The sequence below is a fragment of the Loxodonta africana genome, chromosome X (assembly GCF_030014295.1).
Source record: "Loxodonta africana isolate mLoxAfr1 chromosome X, mLoxAfr1.hap2, whole genome shotgun sequence".
In the NCBI taxonomy this organism is placed as follows: domain Eukaryota; kingdom Metazoa; phylum Chordata; class Mammalia; order Proboscidea; family Elephantidae; genus Loxodonta; species Loxodonta africana.
In genome coordinates, this window is record NC_087369.1 from 76224626 (window position 1) to 76249082 (window position 24457).

The 24457-nt window shown below is 41.0% G+C and overlaps 1 protein-coding gene across 2 annotated transcripts in view; it reads right to left on the bottom strand.

The window, feature by feature from the left end:
* The window catches only part of OPHN1 (oligophrenin 1), a 558532-nt gene that overhangs the window by 16399 nt on the left and 517676 nt on the right, over positions 1–24457 (bottom strand). Inside the window, exons 21-23 of one of the 2 annotated variants that reach the window (XM_064278398.1) lie at positions 16889–17212; positions 5675–5840; positions 4525–4575 (exon numbers count right to left, since the gene is read on the bottom strand). In XM_064278398.1, coding sequence (XP_064134468.1) covers positions 4525–4575; positions 5675–5840; positions 16889–17212 — 541 coding nt within the window. The remainder of the gene's footprint in view (positions 1–4524; positions 4576–5674; positions 5841–16888; positions 17213–24457) is intronic. The other variant, XM_064278400.1, reaches the window with a different exon arrangement.

The following is a 24457-nucleotide window of genomic DNA, read 5'->3' on the forward strand; positions in this document are numbered from 1 at the left end:
CCTGTTCTAGCATTCCAGTCACTTGTAGGTTATTTCTCTTGATAGATCCCCACATGATTCTTAGGGTTTCTTCATTTTTTAAAATTCTTTTATCTGATTTTTCTTCAAATATATTGGTGCCAAGTGCTTTATCTTCAATCTCACCAATTCTGCCTTCCTCTTACTCAATTCTGTTCCTCTGACTTTGTATTGAGTTGCCTAATTCTGTAATTTTATTGTTAATCTTCTGAATTTCTGATCGCTGTCTCTCTATGGATTCTTGCAGCTTATTAAATTTTTCATTATGTTCTTGAATAACCATTTTTATTTTCTTCAACTACTTTATCTGTGTGTTCCTTGGCTTGTTCTGTGTATTGCCTGATCTCATTCCTGACCTTGTTCCTGATGTCTTGAATAGTTCTGTACATAAATCTTTTGTATTCTGTATCCAGTAATTCCCGGAAGGTACCTTCATCTAGAAGATTCCTTGATTCTTTATTTTGATAGCTTGTTGAAGCAATCGTCGTTTGCTTCTTTATGTGATTTGATATTTGACTGCTGTCTCCAAACCATCTATAAGTTATTGTATTAGTTTATTTTATGTTTGCTTACAATATCTTAGCTTCTTGCTTTGTTTCATTTTGATATGCCCAAATAGTTTGCTTGAGTGAGCTAGCTTGGTTATTTTTGTCTTTGAAGTTCTAACGTCCTGTCACCAGATGGCTAGGGAGCTGTTACCAGGTATGTGAGCCTAGGGGTCCATTCACTTTCCTTGTATGGGCTCAGCTTAGGTGTCCACATAGTTGGTCATCGTGTGTGGTACAGGCTCTGTCCTACAGTCTTAGAGGGGCAGGGGTGATTGGTGTAGGTACTGGTATCTGGTTGCAGCAGGGGGTCATGCTCTGAACAAGGCAAGGGGCTGACAACTGTCCCCCGAGTGTGTGTGAGGAAAGTGCATCCCTGTTCCCTACAGCACACAGGTAGGTGGATTCTGTAGATGGATCTTAGGCACCCAATGCTTTTGGTTGTAAGGACTGGGAGGTATCAGTTATCCTTGGACCCCTGTTGCAGAAGGCTGGATGACCTGAGTGGAGTCACCAGTCCTTAGGCCCCTGATGTGGGTAGGTGAGGACCCTGTTTAATAAGTAAAGAGGTGTCAAACATCAAACACCCACCTCTCCACTGCACAGCTGAAACAGTTGCCGTCTGCCAACAAGGGCCTATTCTCCTACAATAGGCCCACACAGGTCCGTGCAGGGGGGAAAGGTATTCAGAGTCCACAGACTGTTTATGCCTGGACAGTAGATGCTTCTGTCCTGAGCTCCCCAGGTTAGTGGAGCTGGCAGACTATCTTCTCCCCAGTTGTGAATTTATTCCTTCTCCAAGGCCGGGAGAATGGCTCAGGGCATGTAGGAGGACCTGTCTGAAGCCCAGGGAAATCAACAACCACCGAAGCGGCCTTGGGGGCTGGGAGTGCAGTAAAATATACACAAGTACTTAGCTTTTGCTGAGAGCGCCATTATTCTCTAGTTCTGGAGGTGTGAGTAGGTTGTGCGCTGGCTCTTTCTCCCTGAGGAAACTACGGCCGAATGCTACCACCAGCCCACCACAGCGTGAGGGTTCCTGGTGATTCAGGTCCAGCAACTCTTCTCTGCTTCTGAACCGTCTCTCCCTCCCCCTACCGCTCAGTCCATTTTCTAACTTTTCCTTTGATGTTCAGGGCTTCTAGCTTGTCATAAATGTAATCACTTCACTTGTTTTTTTGTGGTCTTTGTTGTAAGAGGGTTCACCGGAAGCATCTGACTACTCCACCATCTTGGCTCTGCCTCTTGAATTGGTGTATGTTTTGTTGTGTATATTATGGACAATAACAATAACAACAAAAAAAAACTTAGGTTCCAGAAGCCTAGACATAGGGGAGGTAGAGTGGTGATTCAGCCCGAAGTGTCTGTTTGGCCACAACCCCTGTAGGTGGTAGCTTGTCTGAAGCATGATTGAGCACTGGCTGACAAAGCCAAGACAGTAGTTACCATTCATTCCTTGCTCTCAACACCAGCAATTGGCTATAGCTTCCCAATTGGAAGTCTACTTGCCTTAAAGAGTCCACTGAACTTTGATCATGCCCATTACGTATTACCCTTCTTGATGCCCCAGTTTCCCTGTCCAAGGCTACAGATCAATCCTCCACCTTTCTCTGTGTATTTCTACTTATCTTTCAAGCTCCAGCTCAGACATCACCTCCTCTAAAATGCTTTCCTTTAGATATCCCCAGTTCATTCTATTTACTCCAGTTTACTCCATTCCATTTCCTTGGTATTTATTTCTCAAATGGCTTATCCTGAGGGAGGGGAGTTGGTAACAAATCACCACCAGGAAGTGGTACTCCTATAGGTGGATACCTTATTAAGAGTATTATGGTTTTTCTCTCTCTCTTTTCTCTTTCTTTCTTTTTGTTCAAGGTAGATGTTTGATTCAACCTGGTTTAAAAATTTCCTAGGTGAAGCTTTTTTTTAATTGAGCTTTAAGTGAAAGTCTAAAATTCAAGTCAGTTTCTCATACAGAAACTTATACACTCATTGTTATATAACCCTAGTTGCTCTCCCTACAATGTGACAGCACACTCCTCTCCACCCTGTGTTTCCCAAGTCCATTCAACCAGCTCCTGTCCCCTCTGTCTTCTCATCTCTCTCCCAGACAGAAGCTACCCACATAGCCTCATGTGTCTACTTGAGCTAAGAAGCACACTTCTTACCAGTATCATTTTATGTCTTATAGTCCAGTCTAATCTTTGTCTAAAGAGTTGGCTTCAGGAATGGTTTCAGTTTTCGGCTAACAGAGAGTCTGGGGGCCATGACCTCTGGGGTCCCTCCAGTCTCAGTCTCAGTCTGGCCATTAAGTCTGGGTCTTTTTTACTAGAATTTGAGGTCTGCATCCCACTTTTCTCCTGCTCCATCAGGGATTCTCTATTGTGTTCCCTGCCAGGGCGGTCATTTGTGGTAGCCAGGCACCATCCAGTTCTTCTGATCACAGGCTGATGGAGTCTCTGGCTTACGTCTAAGTGAAAATTTTTATCTTTACGTTGTCAGAAAGAGACATTTGGGGCTTTGACATCACTTTCATCTGTTATGGTAGAATAAATGACAAATTACAAATGATGAGTTACAAAATACTGTCTAAAGAGAATTCGGCCCAGCCTAAGGTTTCTTGTGGCTCACTGCAAAGCAGAGCTACTGTGGCCTGCTGTGTAGAATCATGTCCTAGTGAGTTAGGTGCCACAATTTTTAGTAAAGGAGGTTGAACCTACCCCAGCTTCACTGTGGGTAAAGGCACCTTGTTCTGCTTTTAACTGGCCAACTAGAAGATTTACTTACATTGCTGTCAACTGCCAGAAAGCACAATTTCAAGCTTTCTGATAAGCAAAATGAAGCAAATTCATAGAAGAATCCCTGAAAGCTAAGTAACTATTTCTCCAGGTGTTCTAGTCCAAAGAGTATCAAATACCAGGCCTTGGGCAGTCTACACCAGCACTTGAAGAGTATTTAAAACAAACTAACCAAAAGAAGGAAGGGAGGGAGGGAGGAAGAAACGAAAGAAGGAAGGAAGGAAGAAACAAAAGAAGGAAGGAAGGGGTGGATGGAGGGAGGGAGGAAAGAAGGACAAGACAAAATCAAACAAACAAAAAACGTATTTTTAGGCCCCATTCTTGGAGATTCAATTTTAGTAGGTCTAGAATGGAAGTTAAGAATATGTGTTTTTTCCCTCCAAGTTTTGCAGGTGATTTAGATGCATGGCCAGTTTCAGAGCCACTGCCTAAGGCTAATGTTTACCTCTGAAATGGGAGCCTTGCCTAATCTAAGGATGTTTATATTACATTGTTGTATTCTACATATCCCTGTCAGCATCTCTTTTAGAACACAAGAAACAAATCAATAAATTAAGTAAATAAATAAAGTAACAAAAATAAGACCTACAATGGGTATAAAGTTTTTTGCAAAACGGCATTGTATTTGTGTGGCATGTGTGTGTGTGTGTGAGAGAGAGAGAGAAAGGAGCAGAGAGACAGAGATGGAGAAACAATCAAAGAGGCAAAGAGACAACATTTGCAGTGATAAAGCAACGACAGAGGGGCACAAGGAGAGAAAAACAGAAACACAGAAAGAATGAAGCAAAGAAATAGAGAGACAGATGCAAAGACAGAGACAGAGGCACAGAGACAGAAAGAGACAAAAAATAAAGACACAAAGAGAAACAGTATGAAAGAGACAAATAGAGAGACAGTGACAAAGATAGAGTCAGAATGACAAAGACAGAGTCAGAGAGAGCCAGAGACAGAAAGGAAGAGAGGCGCAGAGCATAGAGACAAAGATAGAGACACAGGGTGAGACACAGAAAGAGACGGAGAGGCAAAGAAAAAAGAGACAAACACAGAGAGACAGACAGAGCCGAAGAGAGAAAAAGAAAATATGAGAGTGAGAACAGATGGGATACTCAATACACATTTTTAAAAAGTGATTTGGCTTCTCTTCTGTCACCTGTGTCTCTTACCTTCCTGTTTTCCGAGAGGCTGTTTCAAAGAACCTGGTCCTAGAAGCCACCCTGCAAACAGGAGACAACCAAGTACCATGAGTTGCTCTGGAATAGGTGTGAGAACCAATGGCCAATGGAAGGACAAAAGCCTATGAACCGGATGGGCTACCGATGCTAGGCCCTGTCTTTGCTAGTAAAGGATCTGGGTCTGAGGAGAAACCCAAATAGAGGGATAAGAAATGGCCCAGAGTCCACAGGTACCTCCAAAGCCATGCCTGACATTATTTGCCCCCTGTTGGTCCAGAAAGGTCTAAATATATTGTCTATTCAGGTCTTTCTTAGGGGAAAAAGTAAAACAAATCCAGGATTTCAAAGTATAATTTTTGGTATTTTAGAAATACAGCTAGTCAATTAGTTGATGCTGTGGAGGCTTTGCTCTTCTTTCCCCCCATTTTATAATTATGAAAAATAAAAGACACAAGAAAAGGGAAAACTAAGAGTCAGTATACAGAGAGGGGGCCCAGTTATTGGCTGAGGAGAGACTGGCAAGGCTAGTTGTGGCCAAGAAAGGCTGATCCCTGAGAACTGCTGCCCTATCCTAGCCACTCTTTCTCTGATTCCTTGACTTGAAACCCAGCTTCAGGTCTGCTGGATGTAAGCTCAGCTCTTACTCTGCAAGAGGTTCTCTGGAGAGCTTGAGTCATTTTGGAAGATTTTTGAAAATCATACCATTTGCTTACCAAAAATAAATAAATAAAAGCCTCAAGGCACAAGCACAATGAACAAATCTGTCCATTAAAATACTTTGAAAACAGCGGCAATAACAAGAAAATAAGAAAAAAAAATTCCAGAGCCAGGAGAACATAAATCAGAGGGTAATCATATCACCCTATGGACATCAGGGTATCTAAGAAAAAAAACATCTCCTAACAGGTACTAAGTTTCAAAGTCTTCGGTTTTAGGGAAATCTCTCAGCCTTGGGTGTTGAGTGGAACATTTCCAACAGGGCTGGCCTGTGATATTCCCCTAGACTATGAAGCGAATGATGACCCCAGGGTTGTGCACTATATAACCTTCACAACCGTATACGGTGATCCTGAAAGCATTCCTGGTAGCCTCAGTCAGACCTTTTATCACTAGGCCACGGTTGAGGAAGAACCCTACTTACACGGATGATGGGATCTCCTCTGCACTGCCAGCAACAATATCTGGCTTTGGTTCTGGCTTCTGGGGAGTAGCTGCTCGACAGGGCGGGTCTGGAGGCCTCACTGGGGGACGGATGATGGTTGGCTTTTCTCCCAGAGGCCGCACTTTGCTAAAACTGTTAGAGTCCCCTGTAAGAAAGAACAACACCAGGAACTCTGATGGTTACCCAAATGAAACAACACTCATAAGCAGGCACCTAATAATGGAGTTAACGGGACCACTTCCCTTGGCCCCCATTTCTTCTTGGTCAAGAACAACTCGATTTTTCTTCTGTAGTTCTTCCAGCAGCTGTCCCTTCAGAAAGTATGTTTGAACCCCAGCTCTTGAACATCATATTTATGTGACCTTGGGTGTGTCACATAAATTTGTTAAGGCTCAGTTTCCTCACCTATATAATCAAGATCAATAATATATTGTCTTACAGAGGTATTGGGAAGATTAAAGCAGATACTAATATGTTCAGTTTATTAGTACTAATATGTTATGTGTCTAGCACATAGTAAGTACTTAGTGAATGTTTGATGATAAATTTGAATTTGTTAAATTACCTCTGCTTTTTTACCACCCTAATCCAGGTCCTTGTCACTTAGGCCTTGACTTTCATAATAGTGTCCTAACTTGCTGTCCTGCCTCCACCTCTCTAGTTGCCTGGTCATTCAGCACAAAATAAATACAAATAATTTTTATGAAATGGTCCTGACAGGACTATGGTGAAACAGGTGCACTCATACATTGCTGATGCGCACTGTAAACTAGATAGCCATCAAGTACTCTGGCACAATGTGGATGAAATGCATAATCATACATATGAGACAGTTCATACTCGTTGATCCAGTAATTCCACTTTGGGGAACATGCCCAAAGGAATTAACCCAAGAGAAAAAATAAATAAGAAAAAGGAATTGGTACAAAAATATGCATCATAACAGCAAAAAGTTGAACCCAACCACAAAGGTTAAGCAAACTATTCAATACTTACAAATATTTATCCAGTACCTATCATGCATAAGGAGTCCCTGGGTGGTGCAAACGGTAACACACTTGGCTGCTAACTGAAAGGGTGGAGGTTTGAGTCCACGCAGAGGTGCCTTAAAAGAAAGGCCTGGTGATCTACTTCTGAAAAATCAGCCATTGAAAACCCTGTGAAGCACAGTTCTCTTCTGACACACATGGGGTCACCATGATTCCACGGTAACTATTACTGTTACTATCCATAAACTGACAGGGATTTGGATCAGGTCAAAACAAAAATATGCATATTAAATTTATTAAATTTTTAAAAGTCCACAAAAAGTGCTCATGGCCTGAGGAAGACTCCAGTGAAATAGACATATGTGCAACTATGCAATGGTATGATATAAGGGGATCTGGAGAGTCACTCAACTTTCTTTTTATATTTAAGGTAAATATAAAAATATTAAATTTAACCCATATAATATTGTTTTAAGATTTACTTTATGTATTTTTACATTGTTTTTCTTCTTCTTAAAGATATTCTCAAACTCTTTAGCTTAATTCAGGGCTCTCAACGAGCTAGTCCCAAACCATCTTCCTGGACACTATCCCTAGACTTTAACTAACTACCCCATCACAGCAAGCACTCGACTCTCACTTCTAGGTGACATAGTATGATAGAATGGAAAAATAGTCTGGAGTTTGGGCAGATCTGGCTTTGTGCTACTTCCTAGTTGCGGAATCTCTTTGACTATCAGTTTCCTCATCTGGGAAATGGTGCTCATAAGGACTAAATTAGATGGCCTATAAAGAATGTCTAGCATACAACAGGGGTCAGTAAGTAACAGACTCTGCCCTGCTTCTTTCCTGGTATGTGCCCCTGTTTTCACATCTTATCTGCATTGTAGCCATCCCTCAAGACCCAGCTCAAATTTCACCTCTCTGAACACTCCAGCTGGCATAAGTAATTTTGATTCATGCAAATACTCATGATGTGCTTATATATTGCCTTGTGGGTTTTCATTATTCATCTACCTGGCTAGCTATTCTTGTGAGGGAGACAAATATGAAAAGAGATAATAACAATACAGTGTGATCAATGTTCTAATGGACAAATGAACCAAACACTATTCACATGCACACATATAAATTCGTTCTTCCCATCTACACTATACTATAGGTACTTATATTTCTGGATATGCCATTCTCCTTAGTGTTAGGCTGGGTACACAGAATTGCAGCAGAAAAAAATAACCAAAATGATAATAATAACCCTATTTTTCTAACACACTTTACACTTTTTAAAGCACTCTCCCAGACGATAACTATTTGATGTTCACAATAAGCTTGGGATTGAAGAGTATATAGGTTTTATCATTACCATTTTACAGAAGACGTATACTGGGGTCAGAAAGGTGAACTGATTCACCCACCGTCATATAGTTAGATAAGCAGTAGAGCGAGGACTGAAACCCTTAGCTTCTGTTTCCACATCCACTGTATTTCCCAGTGTCGGCCGTTTTATTTTTATCGAATAATATAAAAAAATTATAAATTATTATAATAATGGTAATAAAATAACGGTAAAAATATATTAGTTACCTTTTCACTGAACATATGCTCTCTTCCAGGTATTGTAACACTGTACTAGGTGCTTTCTGTGCATTTTCTCATTTAATATTGGCCATAACACAGCAAAGTACTATTCCTGCTCCTACAGTTGAGGAAATAGAGACTCAGAGAGGAGAAGTAACTTCATAGTTAATCAGCAACAGATCTAGGTCCATCTGGTTCCTAAAGCCTATGCACTCCCAACTACCAGTGATTCTTAACCTGGCCACACATTAGAAACGTGAGGAAATTTTAAAGTCATATAACTGGGACCCCACTTCTAGGGTTCCTAGTTTAATTGACTGGGGTGGGGCCCGGGCAGGGATATTTTTAAAAGCCTCCTAGGTGATACTATATGCAGCTAGGGTTAAGAACCACTAGGCCATACCACACTGCAGTTTACAGATTACCATGGCTGATAAGGCAATTTCTACTGGTTACTGGAGGGAGAGTCAGACAGGAAGGACATGTTGTACTGTCAAAGCCAGAAAACATTTCTATCTGAAGCCATGTCCAACCTATGGCCATCACTTCCCTTGATGACCCCCCCCAAGTATGAACTTCACTCCATTCCTTCTCAAGTTATGTTTTTCTGTCGTGTGCCATCGAGTGGATTCTGACTCAACCCCATGTGATAGAATGGAAGTGCCCCATAGGGTTTCCTAGTCTGTAACCTTTATGGGAGCAGATTGCCTGGTCTTTTCTCCCACGGAGTGGCTGGTGGGTTCAAACTGCTGACCTTTTCATATGGCAGTCTGCTTCCGTAAAGACTACAGGCTTGGAAACCCTATGAGGCAATTCTACCCTGTCCTGTAGGCTTGCTATGAGTCGGAATCGACTCAAAAACAACAGGTTTTTAATGGGTATATATGGCACTGGGTATACATGTCTTACAATTAATCATCTCTTTCCCAAATGTCATTCCCACTATTCCCACATGCCCAAATTCACACTGTTCATCAAGACTCGTATGTCTCTTAGGAGGTCTAAGATGCTCAAAGCTCCTTCCTCTGACTCTTAAGGTACTAATCACCTTCTACTTTGAATCAGGGCTCTTTGTTTTGGTGACTCTAATGCCCCTATTAGAATGGGAGCAACTTGAGAGCAAGCTCCAGGTGGGATTCATTTATGTATTCCCCAGAGGCGCAAGTAAATTGTGTGTAATTGGTGTTCAACAAATATTTGCCAAGTAAAGGAAAATATCTTTCTAAATAGTGAAGTCTATTAGAAGGGCAATGGGAAATGTTTTCCTTTTTAGGTCCTCAGCTGGGCCATCTGTAACACGAACATGATATCCCCAAACTTCAGGGCTATTCTGGAACCGAAACTGAAAGGTGCTCAATATTATGGGCGTTTCTTAAGGACTTTTGTACCCAGGCTTATGTTCTCACAAGGAATGCACACAGATGATCTGACATATAAACTCTGCCCTTCAGGGGCTTAAAACTGAGCTGGAGAGTGAAAGGATACTGGTGGGAAATAAGTGTAAACACTGCAACTCAGCATCCACATTAGAGGGCCAAATTTGGATTCCAGTAGTAAGGTAAAGGAGAGGTCTCTGGGGCAGGATGGTCAGAAGGCTTTGTGGGGGGATGCGACTTCAGCTGAACCTTAAGGGACAGGCAAGAATTCTTCCTTGCCCCTTCTCCCTCTTTCTGGGTGTTTAGTATGATCAGAGAGGTTGAGGGTAGAAAGAACAGCTCTGAGCTCTTTTATGCTATCTACATTTCAGGCTTAAGGCTTCTCATAGCCTCCAGAATACAGAATAGTAGACATCCCTGTCTTCCAGGCCTGCCAGATGCTTTGTACACCTACTGTCACTTAATCTCCACAAAAATCTTGCATGCAACGAAGGTACTGTCCCCATTTACAGTTGAGAATGCTGGTTCAAGGAAGTGAAGTTGACCTAAGGTAATTTCACTAATAAGTAGCTTCTCATAAAAATAAAACAATTGCTACCATTTACTGAGCACTCACTATGTGCCAGGAGTCCTGGTGGTCCAGTGGTTAAAGTGCTCAGCTGCTAACCAAAAAGACTGGTGGTTTGAATCCACCAGCCACTCTGCAAGGGAAAGATGTGGCAGTTTGCTTCTGTAAAGATTTACAGCCTTGCAAGCCCTATGGGGCAGTTCTACTCTGTCCTATATGGTCACTATGAGTTGGGGTTTGGTTTTGGTATTTTTCACTATGTGCCACACACTTGATTATACACTCTTTACATTTACTATCTTACTTCATTGTTATGAAGATTGGAAAGGACATTGTATAGCTTCCGAAAAATAATTTAGGACTTTCTTTAGGGAAGTATGGAGAGAGGAGTTCTATAAAAAAAAAATCTGTCTACTTAACGTGTATTTGTTCATTTATTCAGGCACAGTGCTGATAGAGACAAAGATGAAAGGCCATGGTCCCTGCCCTCCAAAGGTAACCTTACAGGCACAATTATTATCCTTATACAAATGAGCAAAATAGGACTGAGAGAGGCTATGACTTGCCCAAGGTCCCATAGCTAGGAAGAGGTAGAACCGTGATTCAAACACATCTGGGAGACTCTGGAGTCTGAACTTTTAACCACTCAGCTATATACTGCCTCTTAAGCTATGGCATTCCTACCAAAGTGTAAAATTTTCTTTTTAACCTTGGTCCACAACCTGGCTTTTATTACAAATTTGATCTCCTCCTCCACCTCAACTTGTTTCTTCCCTTCTCATTCTCTGTTTAATGACCACTACCAAAAGAATCTTAGCATTTGCAGATCTTGTGGTCATCAGTCTTCAACCTTAAGCAACCTTCTTCCATCTTTCCTTATACCCACATATGCCACACCTGAGGGCACAGATTAGGGGTGGTTGCTCCCTCTTGTAGATCCCCCCAGTCATCTAGAATTATCCCTTTCTTTCTATGACACTCTTCCATGCTCACCTTAAAGCCTCCCTTCTTTCCTAGTCATTAATTACCCTGGGGAACAATTTGGAGTTAGGCTCTGAGAAAGGCAGAGAATGAAAACCAAACACAAAAGATTTTTAAAACATAATGAGTCAAAACAAGAAAATGTGGATAATGGCCAGCACAGCCCATTACTACAAGAGCAAGTCTGTTCCTAATACTTTTAGAGCAGAAGCGAACACTACGCATAGCATTAGTCACCTCAGTGGAGAATTGATAGCCCTGTGGCTGAGCAAGGCCTTACAAGCCTCCTTTCTTCAAGCCCAGAATAACGTCTTTTCTTTCCAGTCAAAGCAGAGCTAAGAAGGGTTCCTAAACCTATATGTCATGGGATCCCAGTGTGTGATGTATTCTCTACTTTTATCTCAGAACCTCAGAGTGAAGGGCTCTTTGCTCCATGCTCCTCCTGGAATTTATTCTCATTCCCACTGCAGCATGGCTCACACTGGCCTGGGACTGGCTGCAGGTTAGCCTCACCATGAACCTTTGGAGAGCAGGGAACATGGCCTTTCATCTTTGTCTCTATCAGCACCGTGCCTGAATAAATGAACAAATACATACAAGCAGACAGATAGAGCACTCCTCTGTCTACACTCCCCGAAAGAAAGTCCTAAGTTCTTTTTTGGGAGCTACACAATGCCCTTTCCAAATCTAGGCCTGGTAAGAGAAAGTAACATCAAATGAAGACAGGAAATAATTGAATGCTGCTTAGAAAAATAGAAAAGGAAGGTGGCTAAAGCAGCTGAAGAAATAATGTGGTATCAAGAAAAGTGTCCTGATCTTGGACCTAAAAAGCATAGGTTCAAGCCCCTTACAGCCTGAGTGACTCTGAGCAAGTTGTTTCACCTCTCCAAGCCTCAGTTTCCCCATTTGTGAAATGAGGAGAGAAAACCTACCTCACAGGCCTATCATAATGATGAGGTGCAACAGAAGAGAAAGCACCCAGCTCCATGCCTGGAACAGAAAAGGGCCCTTGCTAAAGGCTAGCTTCTTCTGATAGAAAGTAAGGAAAGACTGTGAGAGGAAAAATGAAAGGTGTGAGGGATCCAATCATTATGGGAAAAAGAATTAAAATTCCATCAGTAAACAATATTGATTTTATTATAAAACTGACTGCCATGGAACAAAGCAATTTAACAAGCCCCTTGCTTTTATTATTTTTAACTGCTCAGAAAAAATGTCGAGGATATCAGGTCCACTCAAAATGTTGGATCAATGCAAGGGGTAAAGATGGGGGGCAGGACTGTGGCACAGTTGGATCACTAAACCAAGCCAAAACCAAACCCACTGCTGTCGAGTAGATTTCGACTCACAGCGACCCTACAGGTCAGAGTAAAACTGCCCCATAGGGTTTCCAAGGAGCAGCTGGTGGATTAGAACTGCCGACCTTTGATTAGAAGCCAAGCTTAACCACTGCATTGGCCCACAGGATGACAGACAAAGCTCCAAAGAACAGAACTGAAATGGAATGACAACTGCAAGGTTAGGAGTGGGTCAACTGAGGTGACAGTGCCCTTCCCTTTGACACTGCTATTCAGGCTGCTGGCCAGCACTGGGGCCTAAGAACTATCAGTTGTAGTTCAGGGTCAAAGCTGTTTACAGCTTTTGCTTAATTGATAACAGTTCTCTTGATGCCCAGGGAATCTACTATGGAGGAGCAGCCAAAATGAGGAAAAAAGTGGAGTGTGAGAGGTTAAGAGGAGGGGGTGGGCAAGGTTCAAAGAGGCAACCGCAATCAGAGGTTTGGCTAATTCTCCACCAAGGCCAAAACCACCTCAGTTCTGCTTTCTGTAGCCAAGGCCGGAGGCATGGGGCTTTGAAAAGAGCTGCACCATGCCAGCCTGTTGCTAACTGATTTAAGGCAGAAAACAAAGCCAGGCAGTGCTGCAGCCCAGATTTAGATAGTCTGGCTGATACTGGACAAGTCAGATCAGCACTAACTGAGACCATTAGGTCAGAGCAGCTGTGAGCCAGCAGTCTGGGGTGGGACTGTGGGGGAAGAGGGAGAGGGGAATGCTGCTGGGATTTAACTTTGTAGGGAAGATAGTGCAGGTAGAACTGATAGGGAGGGATAAGTTACTGTGTGTGCTGAGCTGATAGGATCTGGGCGACCTCAAGGCTTGGCAACAGGCAAGGTAAACTTTACTGTGATGAACATAAGTTGAATTACCCAACTCTCCACCAGATTGATTTAAAAGTCAATATATGACTTATAAACTGAAGCAGATATCCACAAAGAAGTCCAGCCTTTCTTGGCTACTTCCCAGGAAAGGCAAATCTTAGTAAGGGGAGGGACAAGGGAGAGAATTAATAGCATCTTTTTTTTTGAATGCTGATTATGTACCAGAGAGTTTATTTTTTAGTCTTTTTAACTCAAGCTATAATTCCCACTTTACAGATATGAAAACCAAAGTGGAAAGAGATTAACCTAGCTGTGATCACACAAATTTATCAATGGGGTAAGCGAGAGAATTCATAGAGTCAATTAGTTGAAATCATATTAGATCCCTATAACTATAGCATAGGTTTTATTAAATTGTAATCTGCGACAATGCTGTTGGCCTACATTGAGGTTGTCATATGAAACAATCCACGGGAGAAATTTTCCCCTGGCCTCAAAAATCTCAAAAACAGAAGAGTTTTGCTTTACCTGAGCAATTGGTTTGTTTTTACCTTAAGAACTTAGAGTTATATAATCAATAAGGTTTCTCTCCTTTTGTTGGTCTCCATAGTTTGGAGCCCAATCTGTGACACCACTCCAGTAAGTGTGTAAGGCTTCATGGTAAACATTTTATGCACTAACCCCACTCTTGTCACTCCTGACATCTCCCTACTATCCTACCTTTTTCCCCCCATCTTGGCCTCATTTTTTCTTACCTGTGCTCTAGAATCTAGGGCAAAGGTCAGCAAACTTTTTCTGCAAAGGGCCAGATAGTAAATATATTAGGCTTTGCAGGCCATAAGGTTTCTGTTGCTACTACTCGATTTTGTTGTTGTAGCATGAAAGCCACACTATGTAACGAATGGGTGGGGTTATGTTCCAATAAAACTTTATGGGCCAGATTTGGCCTGCAGACCATAGTTTGCTGAGCTCTGATCTAAGCTTCAAGAAGGCAAGGACCTTATGTGTCTCACTCTTTCCTATGTCCTCAGCACCTAGAATGGTGCGAGGTACACAGTAAGTACTCAATAAATACTTGTTGAATAAATTATTTTTATTTATTTTTTTAAGTTTTTAATATTTTGCTATATTGTGAAATGTTATAACTTCTTTTTAGGACAGGACAGCGCATAAACACATAAAAAAAATTTTTTTTATAAGGCACATAAAATTATACCCCCCTCCAATACCCTCTCTGGGTTTGCCCCAACCTCCCAATATGAGTCTCTGCATGTAGTAGCCAAGTAAATTTACAGAAATTGACTGCCACATCTTGAATTTGTAACAGTTTGAAAAATTCAGAATTTTGCCCCTTTGTCCCTATTTCTCCTAAACTGGCAAGTGAGAATGAAAAAACAATGGTTCATAGATTCAAAGGTTGTTGGAAGGTAAAGCGAAGGTTTTACCTTAGTGGAAAGAACACAGATATTGATGCATACCAGACTTGGTAGGATTTAGATCCCAGCTCTACCAGTTACTACCCATCCAACCTTTTTAGCAAGTCACTTATCTCTAGGAGCCTCAGTTTCCTGGTGGGGAAAAGTGGGAATGATACATTCTTCATAGCAGGGTTATACAGATCAGAAATAGTATATCAGGACTTAGTAAGTGGTGGTTCAGTGGTAGAATTCTCACCTTTTCTATGAAAAGCCTGGGTTCAATTCTCAGCCAATGTACCTCATGTGTAGCAACCACCCCTCTGGCTGTGGAGGCTTATGTGCTATTATGATGCTGAACAGGTTTTAGTGTCGCTTCCACACCAAGACACACTAGGAAGAAAGGCCTGGCGATCTACTTCTGAAAAAATCAGCCAGTGAAAACCCTCTGAATCGTAATGGTCCAATCCATTGTGCATGGGGTTGCCATGAGTCAGGGGCGAACTCGACAGCAGCTAACAACAACAGTACAGTGCCAGGCATATGGAAGATACTCAATAAATGGCAACAGCAACAAAAAAATAATAAATAATACGACTATTTATTAATTCTATAAATAATGAGTGGCTACTTTTACAATGTGCCAGCCAGGTTAAAGGCCACGGTGTAACGGTAACTATGTGCCAGCCAGGCACTGATCTAGGTACTTGGGATATTGTTGTTGTTAGGTGCTGTGGCTACACTGATGCAACAACTTTTGCATAATCTTCAGCAAAATTTTACTTGCATGTGACATTAATGATATTGTTCAATAACTTCTGCATTCTGTTGGATCACCTTTCTTTGGAATAGGTGCAAATATGGATCTCTTCCAGTTAGTTGGCCAGGTAGCTATCTTCCAAGTTTCTTGGCACAGACGAGTGAGCACTTTCAGCGCTGCCTCCGTCCATTGAAACATCTCAATCGGTATTCAGTCAATTCCTGAAGCCTTGTTTTTCGCCAATACCTTCAGTGCAGCTTGGACTTCTTCCTTCAGTACCATGGGTCACATGCTACCTCCTGAAATGGCTGAACATCAACCAATTCTTTTTGGTATAGCGACTCTGTGTATTCCTTCCATCTTCTTTTGATGCTTCCTGTGTTGTTCCGTATTTTGCCCATAGAATCCTTTATTATTGCAACTCAAGGCTTGAATTTTTTCTTCAGTTCTTTCAGCTTGAGAAATGCCTAGTGTGTTCTTCCCTTCTGGTTTTCTAACTCTGTCTTTGCACATGTCATTATAATACTTTACTTTGTCTTCTTGAGCAGCCGTTTAAAATCTTCTGTTTAGCTCTTTTACTTCATCATTTCTTCCTTGGCTTTAGCTACTCAATATTCAAGAGCAAGTTTCAGAGTCTGTTCTGACATCCATTTTGGTCTTTTCTTTCTTTTCAATGACCTCTTGCTTTCTTCATGTATGATGTCCTTGATGTCATTCCACAACTCATCTGGTCTTCAGTCATTAGCATTCAATGCCATCAAATCTCTTCTTGAGATGGTCTCTAAATTCAGGTGGGATATACTCAAGGTTGTACTTTGGCTCTCAGGCACTTGTTCTAATTTTCTTCAGCTTCAACTTGAACTTGCATATGAGCAATAATGGTCTGTTCCACAGTCAGCCCCTGGTCTTGTTCTGACTGGCAATATTGAGCTTCTCCATGCATTTGTCAGTTTGTCATACTGTGGGAGCTTGCATGTTGCTGTGATGCTGGAAGCTATGCCACCAGTATTCAAATACCAGCAGTGTCACCTATGGTAGACACGTTTTAGCTTAGCTTCCAGAATAAGAAAAACTAGGAAGAGCAGCCTGGCGGTCTACTTCTGAAAAAAATTAGCCAGTGAAAACCTTATGAAAAGCAGCAAACCACTGTCTGACTTGGGATACAGAGGTAAACAAAAGAGGCAAAAAATCCCTGCCCTCATGGAGCTTACATTCTAGTGATTATTGTGAATGGGTTTTATGTTCTTACTCTCCATTCTAATATTAGTGATAGTAAACTGGAACAGATTACCATTTAAATATCTCCAACCTCAAAGTGAAAAGTAGTTGGGTTCCGTTCTGGTTCCCACAGGATTCACAAGCACTTACCCTCCTTCTGGTGAGCCAGGGGCCGGGGAGCTGGTCTCTTTACATGGAAAGAGGAGACTTTGGTGGGCCCAGGGCCTGACATTGGTCCATTGGTGGCCTTTAGGGTGGCCTTGGTCCCTCCATCCTGCAGCCTGGATAACAACTTCCCCATGTCCACCTCAGGGCAGGGCTCCAACTTGCTATCTGAAATTGGCCTGCTTGGGGACTTCCTCCCAGGATCAGCTTCCCCAAACCTCTGAGCAGGTAGTTTGGGGTGTTGTGGCAGCTTGTGGGGTTCTGTGCTGCTGGTGATAGTACCATTAGGCGTTTGATGTTGGATTTCATCTGGGAAAAGTTGGTACAAAGAGGGAAGATTAATGATAACCTTTATCACCTCTTCAGTTTAATACACACATATATACCAATTTTTTAAAAAAGTACACATTTTCTGAAAGGCGCTATCACAAGATCACACACAATCAGTCTCCACCTACCTCAATTCATGTGGAGTTATGGGTTCAATAGAAGTTGGGAATTAAATTCAAGATCTGAGTATGATTTTTACCACCACAATTCAGTAAAACCACAATAAACCAAGACATTTTATTCAAAGGATATGTAACTCAAAAGGGACTTAGAGTCCCCTATCAATTGAATAATCTATTCTTTTTAAATAAAGACATCAGTTAATTCTTAACTATTTCACTCAAAAGTAAACCGCTAAGGTCGCTCAAATTCCAACTCAATAAACTTAACTGAATTTAACTTCTTCCTCCAGCCCCATAAAGAAACTTCCTACTAGCCACTTTATGTTCTTCCCTTGACCTTTGCGGTCTACAATTTCCTCTGACCATAGTACATGCTTTTCAGAGGTTCTGAATCTACATCAAGCTTCTGAGGCCCTCTGCCTAGGAAAGGGAGTGAGATATTTAATATTATTAACATATACAAATCCATCCACAATTTTGCAAACTTATTTTAAGAGATTCATGGAACCCCATGAAACTGTCAACGACCCCATATTGAGAACACTTGCTGTAAAGAAATTGTCATCTTCCTTAGTATTAGAGCACTTAGATCAGAGTGCAGTGGTTAAGGACAGAGGTTATAATCTACTAACTGAAACCTGAGAGATATAACAACAAATTGCAATACATGGACCTTATTTGGATCCTGATTTAAAAAAAAAAGGAAATATGAGACCACAGAAGAAACTGGACACTAGTTAATGATCTTAAGGAATTATTATTATTTTTAATTGTGCTTTAAGTGAAAGCTTACACTTCAAGTTAGTTTCTCACACAAAAATTTATACACACATTGTTACATGACCCTAGTTGCTGCTCTCCCTATAATGTGACAGCACACTCCTCCTTTCTACTCCGGATTTCCTGTGTCCCTTTTTGCCTTCACATCTCGCCTCCGGACAGGAGCTGCCCATTTAGTCTCATGTATCTACTTGAGCTAAGAAGCACTCTCTTCACGAGTATCATTGTATGTCTTATGGACCAGTCTACTCTTTGCCTGAACAGTTGGCTTTGGGAATGGTTTCAGTTCTGGGCTAACAGAGAGTCCGGGGACCATGTCTTCCAAGGTTCCTCCGGTCTCAGTCAGACCATTAAGTCTGGTCTTTTTACTAGAATTTGAGTTCTGCACCCCATTTTTCTCCAGCTGCATCAGGGACTCTCTGTTGTGTTCCCTGTCAGGGCAGTTATTGGTGGTAGCCGGGCACCATCTAGTTCTTCTGGTCTCAGGCTGATGGAGTCTCTGGGTTATGTGGCCCTTTCTGTCTCTTGGGCTAATATTTTCCTGTGTCTTTCGTGTTCTTCATTATCCTTTGTTCCAGGTGGGTTGGGACCAATTGACACATCTTAGATGGTCGCTCGCTAGGTTTTAAGACCCCAGACGCCACTCACAAAAAGGGGACGCAGAACATTTTCTTAATAAACTTTGTTACATCAGTTGACCAAGATGTCCCCTGAAACCATGGTCCCCAGGCCCCTGCCCCTGATACTCTGTCCCTTGAAGTGTTTGGCTGTATTCAGGAAACTTCTCAGCTTTTGGTTTAGTCCAGTTATGCTGACTTCCCCTGTATTGTGTTGTCCTTCCCTTCACATCAGATAATTCTTATCAACCATCTAATTACTGAATACCCCTCTCCCTCCCGCCCCACTCTCGTAACCATCAAAGAATGTCTTCTTCTGTGTTCAAACTTTTTATGAGTTCTCGAAATAGTGGTCTCATACAATATTTGTCCTTTTGCGACTAATTTTACTGAGAATAATACCTTCCAGATTCACCCATGTTATGAGATGTTTCGCGGATTCATCGTTGTTCTTTATAATTGCGTAGTATTCTATTGTGTGAATATACCAAAATTTGTTTATCCATTCGTCTGCTGATGGGCACCTAGGTTGTTTCCATCTATTGTGAACAGTGCTGCAATGAACATGGGTTTGCATATATCTATTCCTGTGATGACTCTTTTTTTCTCTAGGATATAGTTCAAGGAGTGGGATTGCTGGATCCTATGGCAGTTCTATTTCTAGTTTTTAAGGAAGCACCAAATCAATTTCCAAAGTGGTTGTACCATTTTATATTCCCACCTGCAGTGTGTAAGTGTTCCAGTCTTACCAGCCTCTCCAGCATTTATTATTTTGCGTTTTTACGATTAATGCCAGCCTTGTTGGGGTGAGATGGTGTTGCACTGTAGATTTGATTTCTGTTTCTCTAATGGCTAATGATGATGAGCAGTTCCTCATGTATCTGCTATCCACCTGAGTATCTTCTTTGGTAAGTGCCTGCTCATATCCTTTGCCCATTTTTTTTTTTTTTTTTTTTTTTTTTGTGCTCTTTTTTTTTTTTTTTAAATTTTTATTAAGCTTCAAGTGAACATTTACCATTCCAATCAGTCTGTCACATGTAGGTTTACATACATCTTACTCCCTTCTCCCACTTGCTCTCCCCCTATTGAGTCAGCCCTTACAGTCTCTCGTTTCGTGCCAATTTTACCTTCTTCCATCTCTCTCTATCTTCCCATCCCCCCTCCAGTCAAGAGTTGCCAACACACTCTCCCGTGTCCACCTGATTTAATTAGCTCGCTCTTCATCAGTATCTCTCTCCCCCTCACTGACCAGTCCTTTTCATGCCTGATGATTTGTCTTCGGGGTTGGTTCCTGTCCTGTGCCATCAGAAGTTCTGGGGAGCATTGTCTCTGGGATTCCTCTAGTCGCAATCATACCATTAGGTGTGGTCTTTTAATGAGAATTTGGGGTCTGTATCCCATTGGTCTCCTGCTCCCTCAGGAGTTGTCTCTTGTGCTCCCTGACAGGGCAGACATCGATTGTGGCCGGGCACCAACTTGTTCTTCTGGTCTCAGGATATTGTAGGTCTCTGGTTCAAGTGGCCCTTTCTGTCTCTTGGGTTCTTAGTTGTCGTGTGACCTTGGTGTTCTTCCTTTGCCTTTGCTCCCGGTGGGTTGAGACCAATTAATGTATTTTAGATGGCTGCTTGTTGGCATTTAGGACCCCAGGTGCCACAATTCAAAGTGGGATGCAGAGTGTTTTCATAATAGAATTGTTTTGCCCATTGATTTAGAAGTCCTCTCAAACCAAGTTCCCCAGACCCCAGCCCCTGCTTCGCTATCCTTTGAAGCTTTCATTTTATCTCGGAAACCTCTTTACTTTTAATCCTGTCCAATTAGGCTGACCTTCCTTGTTTTGAGTGTTGTCTTTCCCTTCACCCAAAGCAGTTCCCATCTACAGATTGATCAATAAAAAGCCCTCTCCCTCCCTCCCTCCCTCCCTCCCCCCTTTGTAACCACAAAAGTATGTGTTCTTTTCCGTTTTTTCTATTCCTCAAGATCTTATAATAGTGGTCTTATACAATATTTGTCCTTTTGCAACTGACTCATTTCGCTCAGCATAATGCCTTCCAGATTCCTCCATGTTATGAAATGTTTCAGAGATTCGTCACTGTTCTTTATCGATGCGTAGTATTCCATTGTGTGAATATACCACAATTTATTTACCCATTCGTCCGTTGATGGACATCTTGGTTGCTTCCAGCTTTTTGCTATTGTAAACAGAGCTGCAATAAACATGGGTGTGCATATATCTGTTTGTGTGAAGGGTCTTGTATTTTTAGGGTATATTCCGAGGAGTGGGATTTCTGGTTTGTATGGTAGTTCTATTTCTAACTGTTTAAGATAACGCCAGATGGATTTCCACAGTGGTTGTACCATTTTACAATCCCACCAGCAGTGTATGAGAGTTCCAGTCTCTCCGCAGCCTCTCCAACATTTATTATTTTGTGATTTTTGAATTAATGCCAGTCTAGTTGGTGTCAGATGGAATCTCATCGTAGTTTTAATTTGCATTTCTCTAATGACTAATGATCGAGAGCATTTTCTCATGTATCTGTTGGCTGCCTGAATATCTTCTTTAGTGAAATGTGTGTTCATATCCTTTGCCCACTTCTTGATTGGGTTGTTTGTCTTTTTGTGGTTGAGTTTTGACAGAATCATGTAGATTTTAGAGATCAGGCGCTGGTCTGAGATGTCATAGCTGAATATTCTTTCCCAGTCTGTAGGTGGTCTTTTTACTCTTTTGGTGAAGTCTTTAGATGAGCATAGGTGTTTGATTTTTAGGAGCTCCCAGTTATTGGGTTTCTCCCTTTGCCCATTTTTTAATTGGGTTATTTGTCTTTTTGTTTGTTGAGGTTTTGCAGCATCTTGTAGATTTTAGAGGTTACAGGCTGATCGGATTTGTCGTAGCCAAAAGCTTTTTCCCAATCTGCAGGTTGTCTTTTTACTCTTTTGGTGAAGTCTTCGGATGAGCGTAAGTTTTGATTTTAGGAGCTCCCAGTTATCTAGTTTCTCTTCTGGTGTTTGTGCATTGTTAGTAATGTTTTGTATTCTGTTTATGCCATGTATTTGGGCTCCTAGCGTTGTCCCTGTTTTTTCTTCCATGATCTTTATCGTTTTAGATTTTATATTTAGGTCTTTGATCCATTTTGTGTTAGTTTTTGTGCATGGTGTGAGGTATGGGGTCTTCTTTAATTTTTTTGCAGACGGATATCCAGTTATGCCAGCACCATTTGTTAAAGAGACTGTCTTTTCCCCAACTAACAGACTTTGGGCCTTTGTGAAATATCAACTGCTCATAGGTAGGTGAATTTACATCGAATTCTCAATTCTGTTCCATTGGTCTATGCATCTGTTGTTGTAACCAGTACCAGGCTGTTTTGACTACCGTGGTGGTGTAATAGGTTCTAAAATCGGGTAGTGTGAGGCCTCCCACTTTGTTCTTTTTTCAGTAACACTTTACTTTTCCGGGGCCTCTTCCCTTTCCATATGAAGTTGATGATTTGTTTCTCTATTTCATTAAAAAATTACTTTAGAATTTGGATCAGGATTGCATTGTATCTTTAGATCGCTTTGGGTAGAATAGGCATTTTCACAATGTTGACTCTTCCTCTCCATGAGCAAGGTATTTTTTTCCTACTTATGTAGGACTCTTTTGATTTCATGCAGCAGTGTCTTGTAGTTTTCTTTTATAGGTCTTTTATGTCTCTGGTTAGATTTATTCCTAAGTATTTTATCTTCTTGGGGGCTACTGTAAATGGTATTGGTTTGGTGATTTCTTCTTCCAAGTTCACTTTATTGGTGTAGAGGAATCCAACTGATTTTGGTATGTTTATCTTGTATCCTGATACTCTGCTGAACTCTTCTATTAGTTCCAGTAGTTTTCTTGTAGTTTCTTTGGGGTTTTCTGTGTACAAGATTATATCATCTGCAAATATACTTTTACTTCTTCCTTACCAATTTGGTTGCCCTTTATTTCTTTTTCTAGCCTAATTGCTCTGGCTAGGACCTCCAGCACAGTGTTGAATAAGAGTGATGATAAAGGGCATCCTTGTCTGGTTCCCATTCTCAAGGGGAATGATTTCAGACTATATTTAGGATGATGTTGGCTGTTCACTTTGTATAAATGCACTTTATTATATTTAGGAATTTCCCTTCTATTCCCGTTTTGCTGAAAGTTTTATCATGATGGGTGTTGGACTTTTGTCAAATGCCTTTTCTGCATCAATTGATAAGACCATGTGGTCCTTGTCTTTTGTTTTATTTATGTGATGGATCACATTGATTGTTTTTCTAGTGTTGAACCATCCCTGCATACCTGGTATGAAGCCCACTTGGTCATGGTGAATTATTTTTTTGATATGTTGTTGAATTCTATTGGCTAGAATTTTGTTGAGGATTTTTGCATCTATGCTCATGAGTGATATTGGTCTATAATTTTCTTCTTTTGTGGTGTCTTTACCTGGTTTTGGTATCAGGGTTAAGCTAGCTTCAAAGATTGAGTTTGGGAGTATTCCATCCTTTTCTAGTCTCTGAAATACCTTTAGTAGTAGTGGTGTTAAATGTTCTCGGAAACTTTGGTTTCCAGTGAAACCATCAGGCCAGGGTTTTTTTTGTTGGGAGTTTTTTTATTACCTTTGCAATCTCTTCTTTTGTTATAGGTTTATTTAGTTGTTCTACGTCTGTTTGTGTTAGTTTAGGTAGGTAGTGTGTTTCTGGAAATTTGTCCATTTCCTGTAGGTTTTCAAATTTGTCACAGTTTTTCATAGTATTCTGTTATGATTCTATTACTTTCAGTTGGGTCTGTTGTGACATCACCCATCTCATTTCTTAGTTGGGTTATTTGCTTCCTCTCCTGTTTTTCTTTTGTCAGTTTGGCCAATGGTTTATCGATTTTGTTGATCTTTTCAAAGAACCAGCTTTTGGTCTTGTTAACTCTTTCAGTTGTTCTTTGTGTTTTGTATTTCATTTAATTCTGTTCTAATTTTTATTATTTGCTTTCTTCTGGTGCCTGAGGGCTTCTTTTGCTGCTCTTTTACTATCTGTTCAAGTTGTAGGGTTAATGTTTCCATTTTGGCCCTTTCTTCTTTTTGGATGTGTGCATTTGTTGCTGTAAATTGACCTCTGAGCGCTGCTTTTGCTGTGTCCCAAAGGTTCTGGTAGGATGTGTTTCATTCTCATGTGGTTCTGCAAATTTCTTTATTCCATCCTTAATTTCTTCTATAACCCAGTAATTTTTGAGCAAGGTGTCCAGTTTCCATGTGTTTGATTTTTATTCTTTGCTTTTTCTGTTATTAATTTCTAATTTTATTGCTTTATGGTTAGAAAAGATGCTTTGTAATATTTTGATGCTTTGGATTCTGTTAAGGCTTACTTTATGGCCTAATATGTGGTTTATTCTGGAAACTGTTCCATGTGCATTGGAAAAGAAACTATTCTTGGCTGCAGTTGGGTGGAGTGTTCTGTATATATCTATGAGGTCAAGTTGGTTAATTGTGGCATTTAGATCTTCTGTGTCTTTATTGAGCTTCTTTCTGGATGTCCTGTCCTTCACCAAAAGTGGTGTGTTGAAGTCTACTACTGTTATTGTGGAGCTGTCTCTCTTTTCAGTGCTGTTACAGTTTGTTTTATGTATTTTGAAGTGCTGTTTTGGGGCACATAAATATTTATTATGAATACCTCCTGGTGTATTGACCCTTCAATCATTATACAGTGTCCTCCCTTAT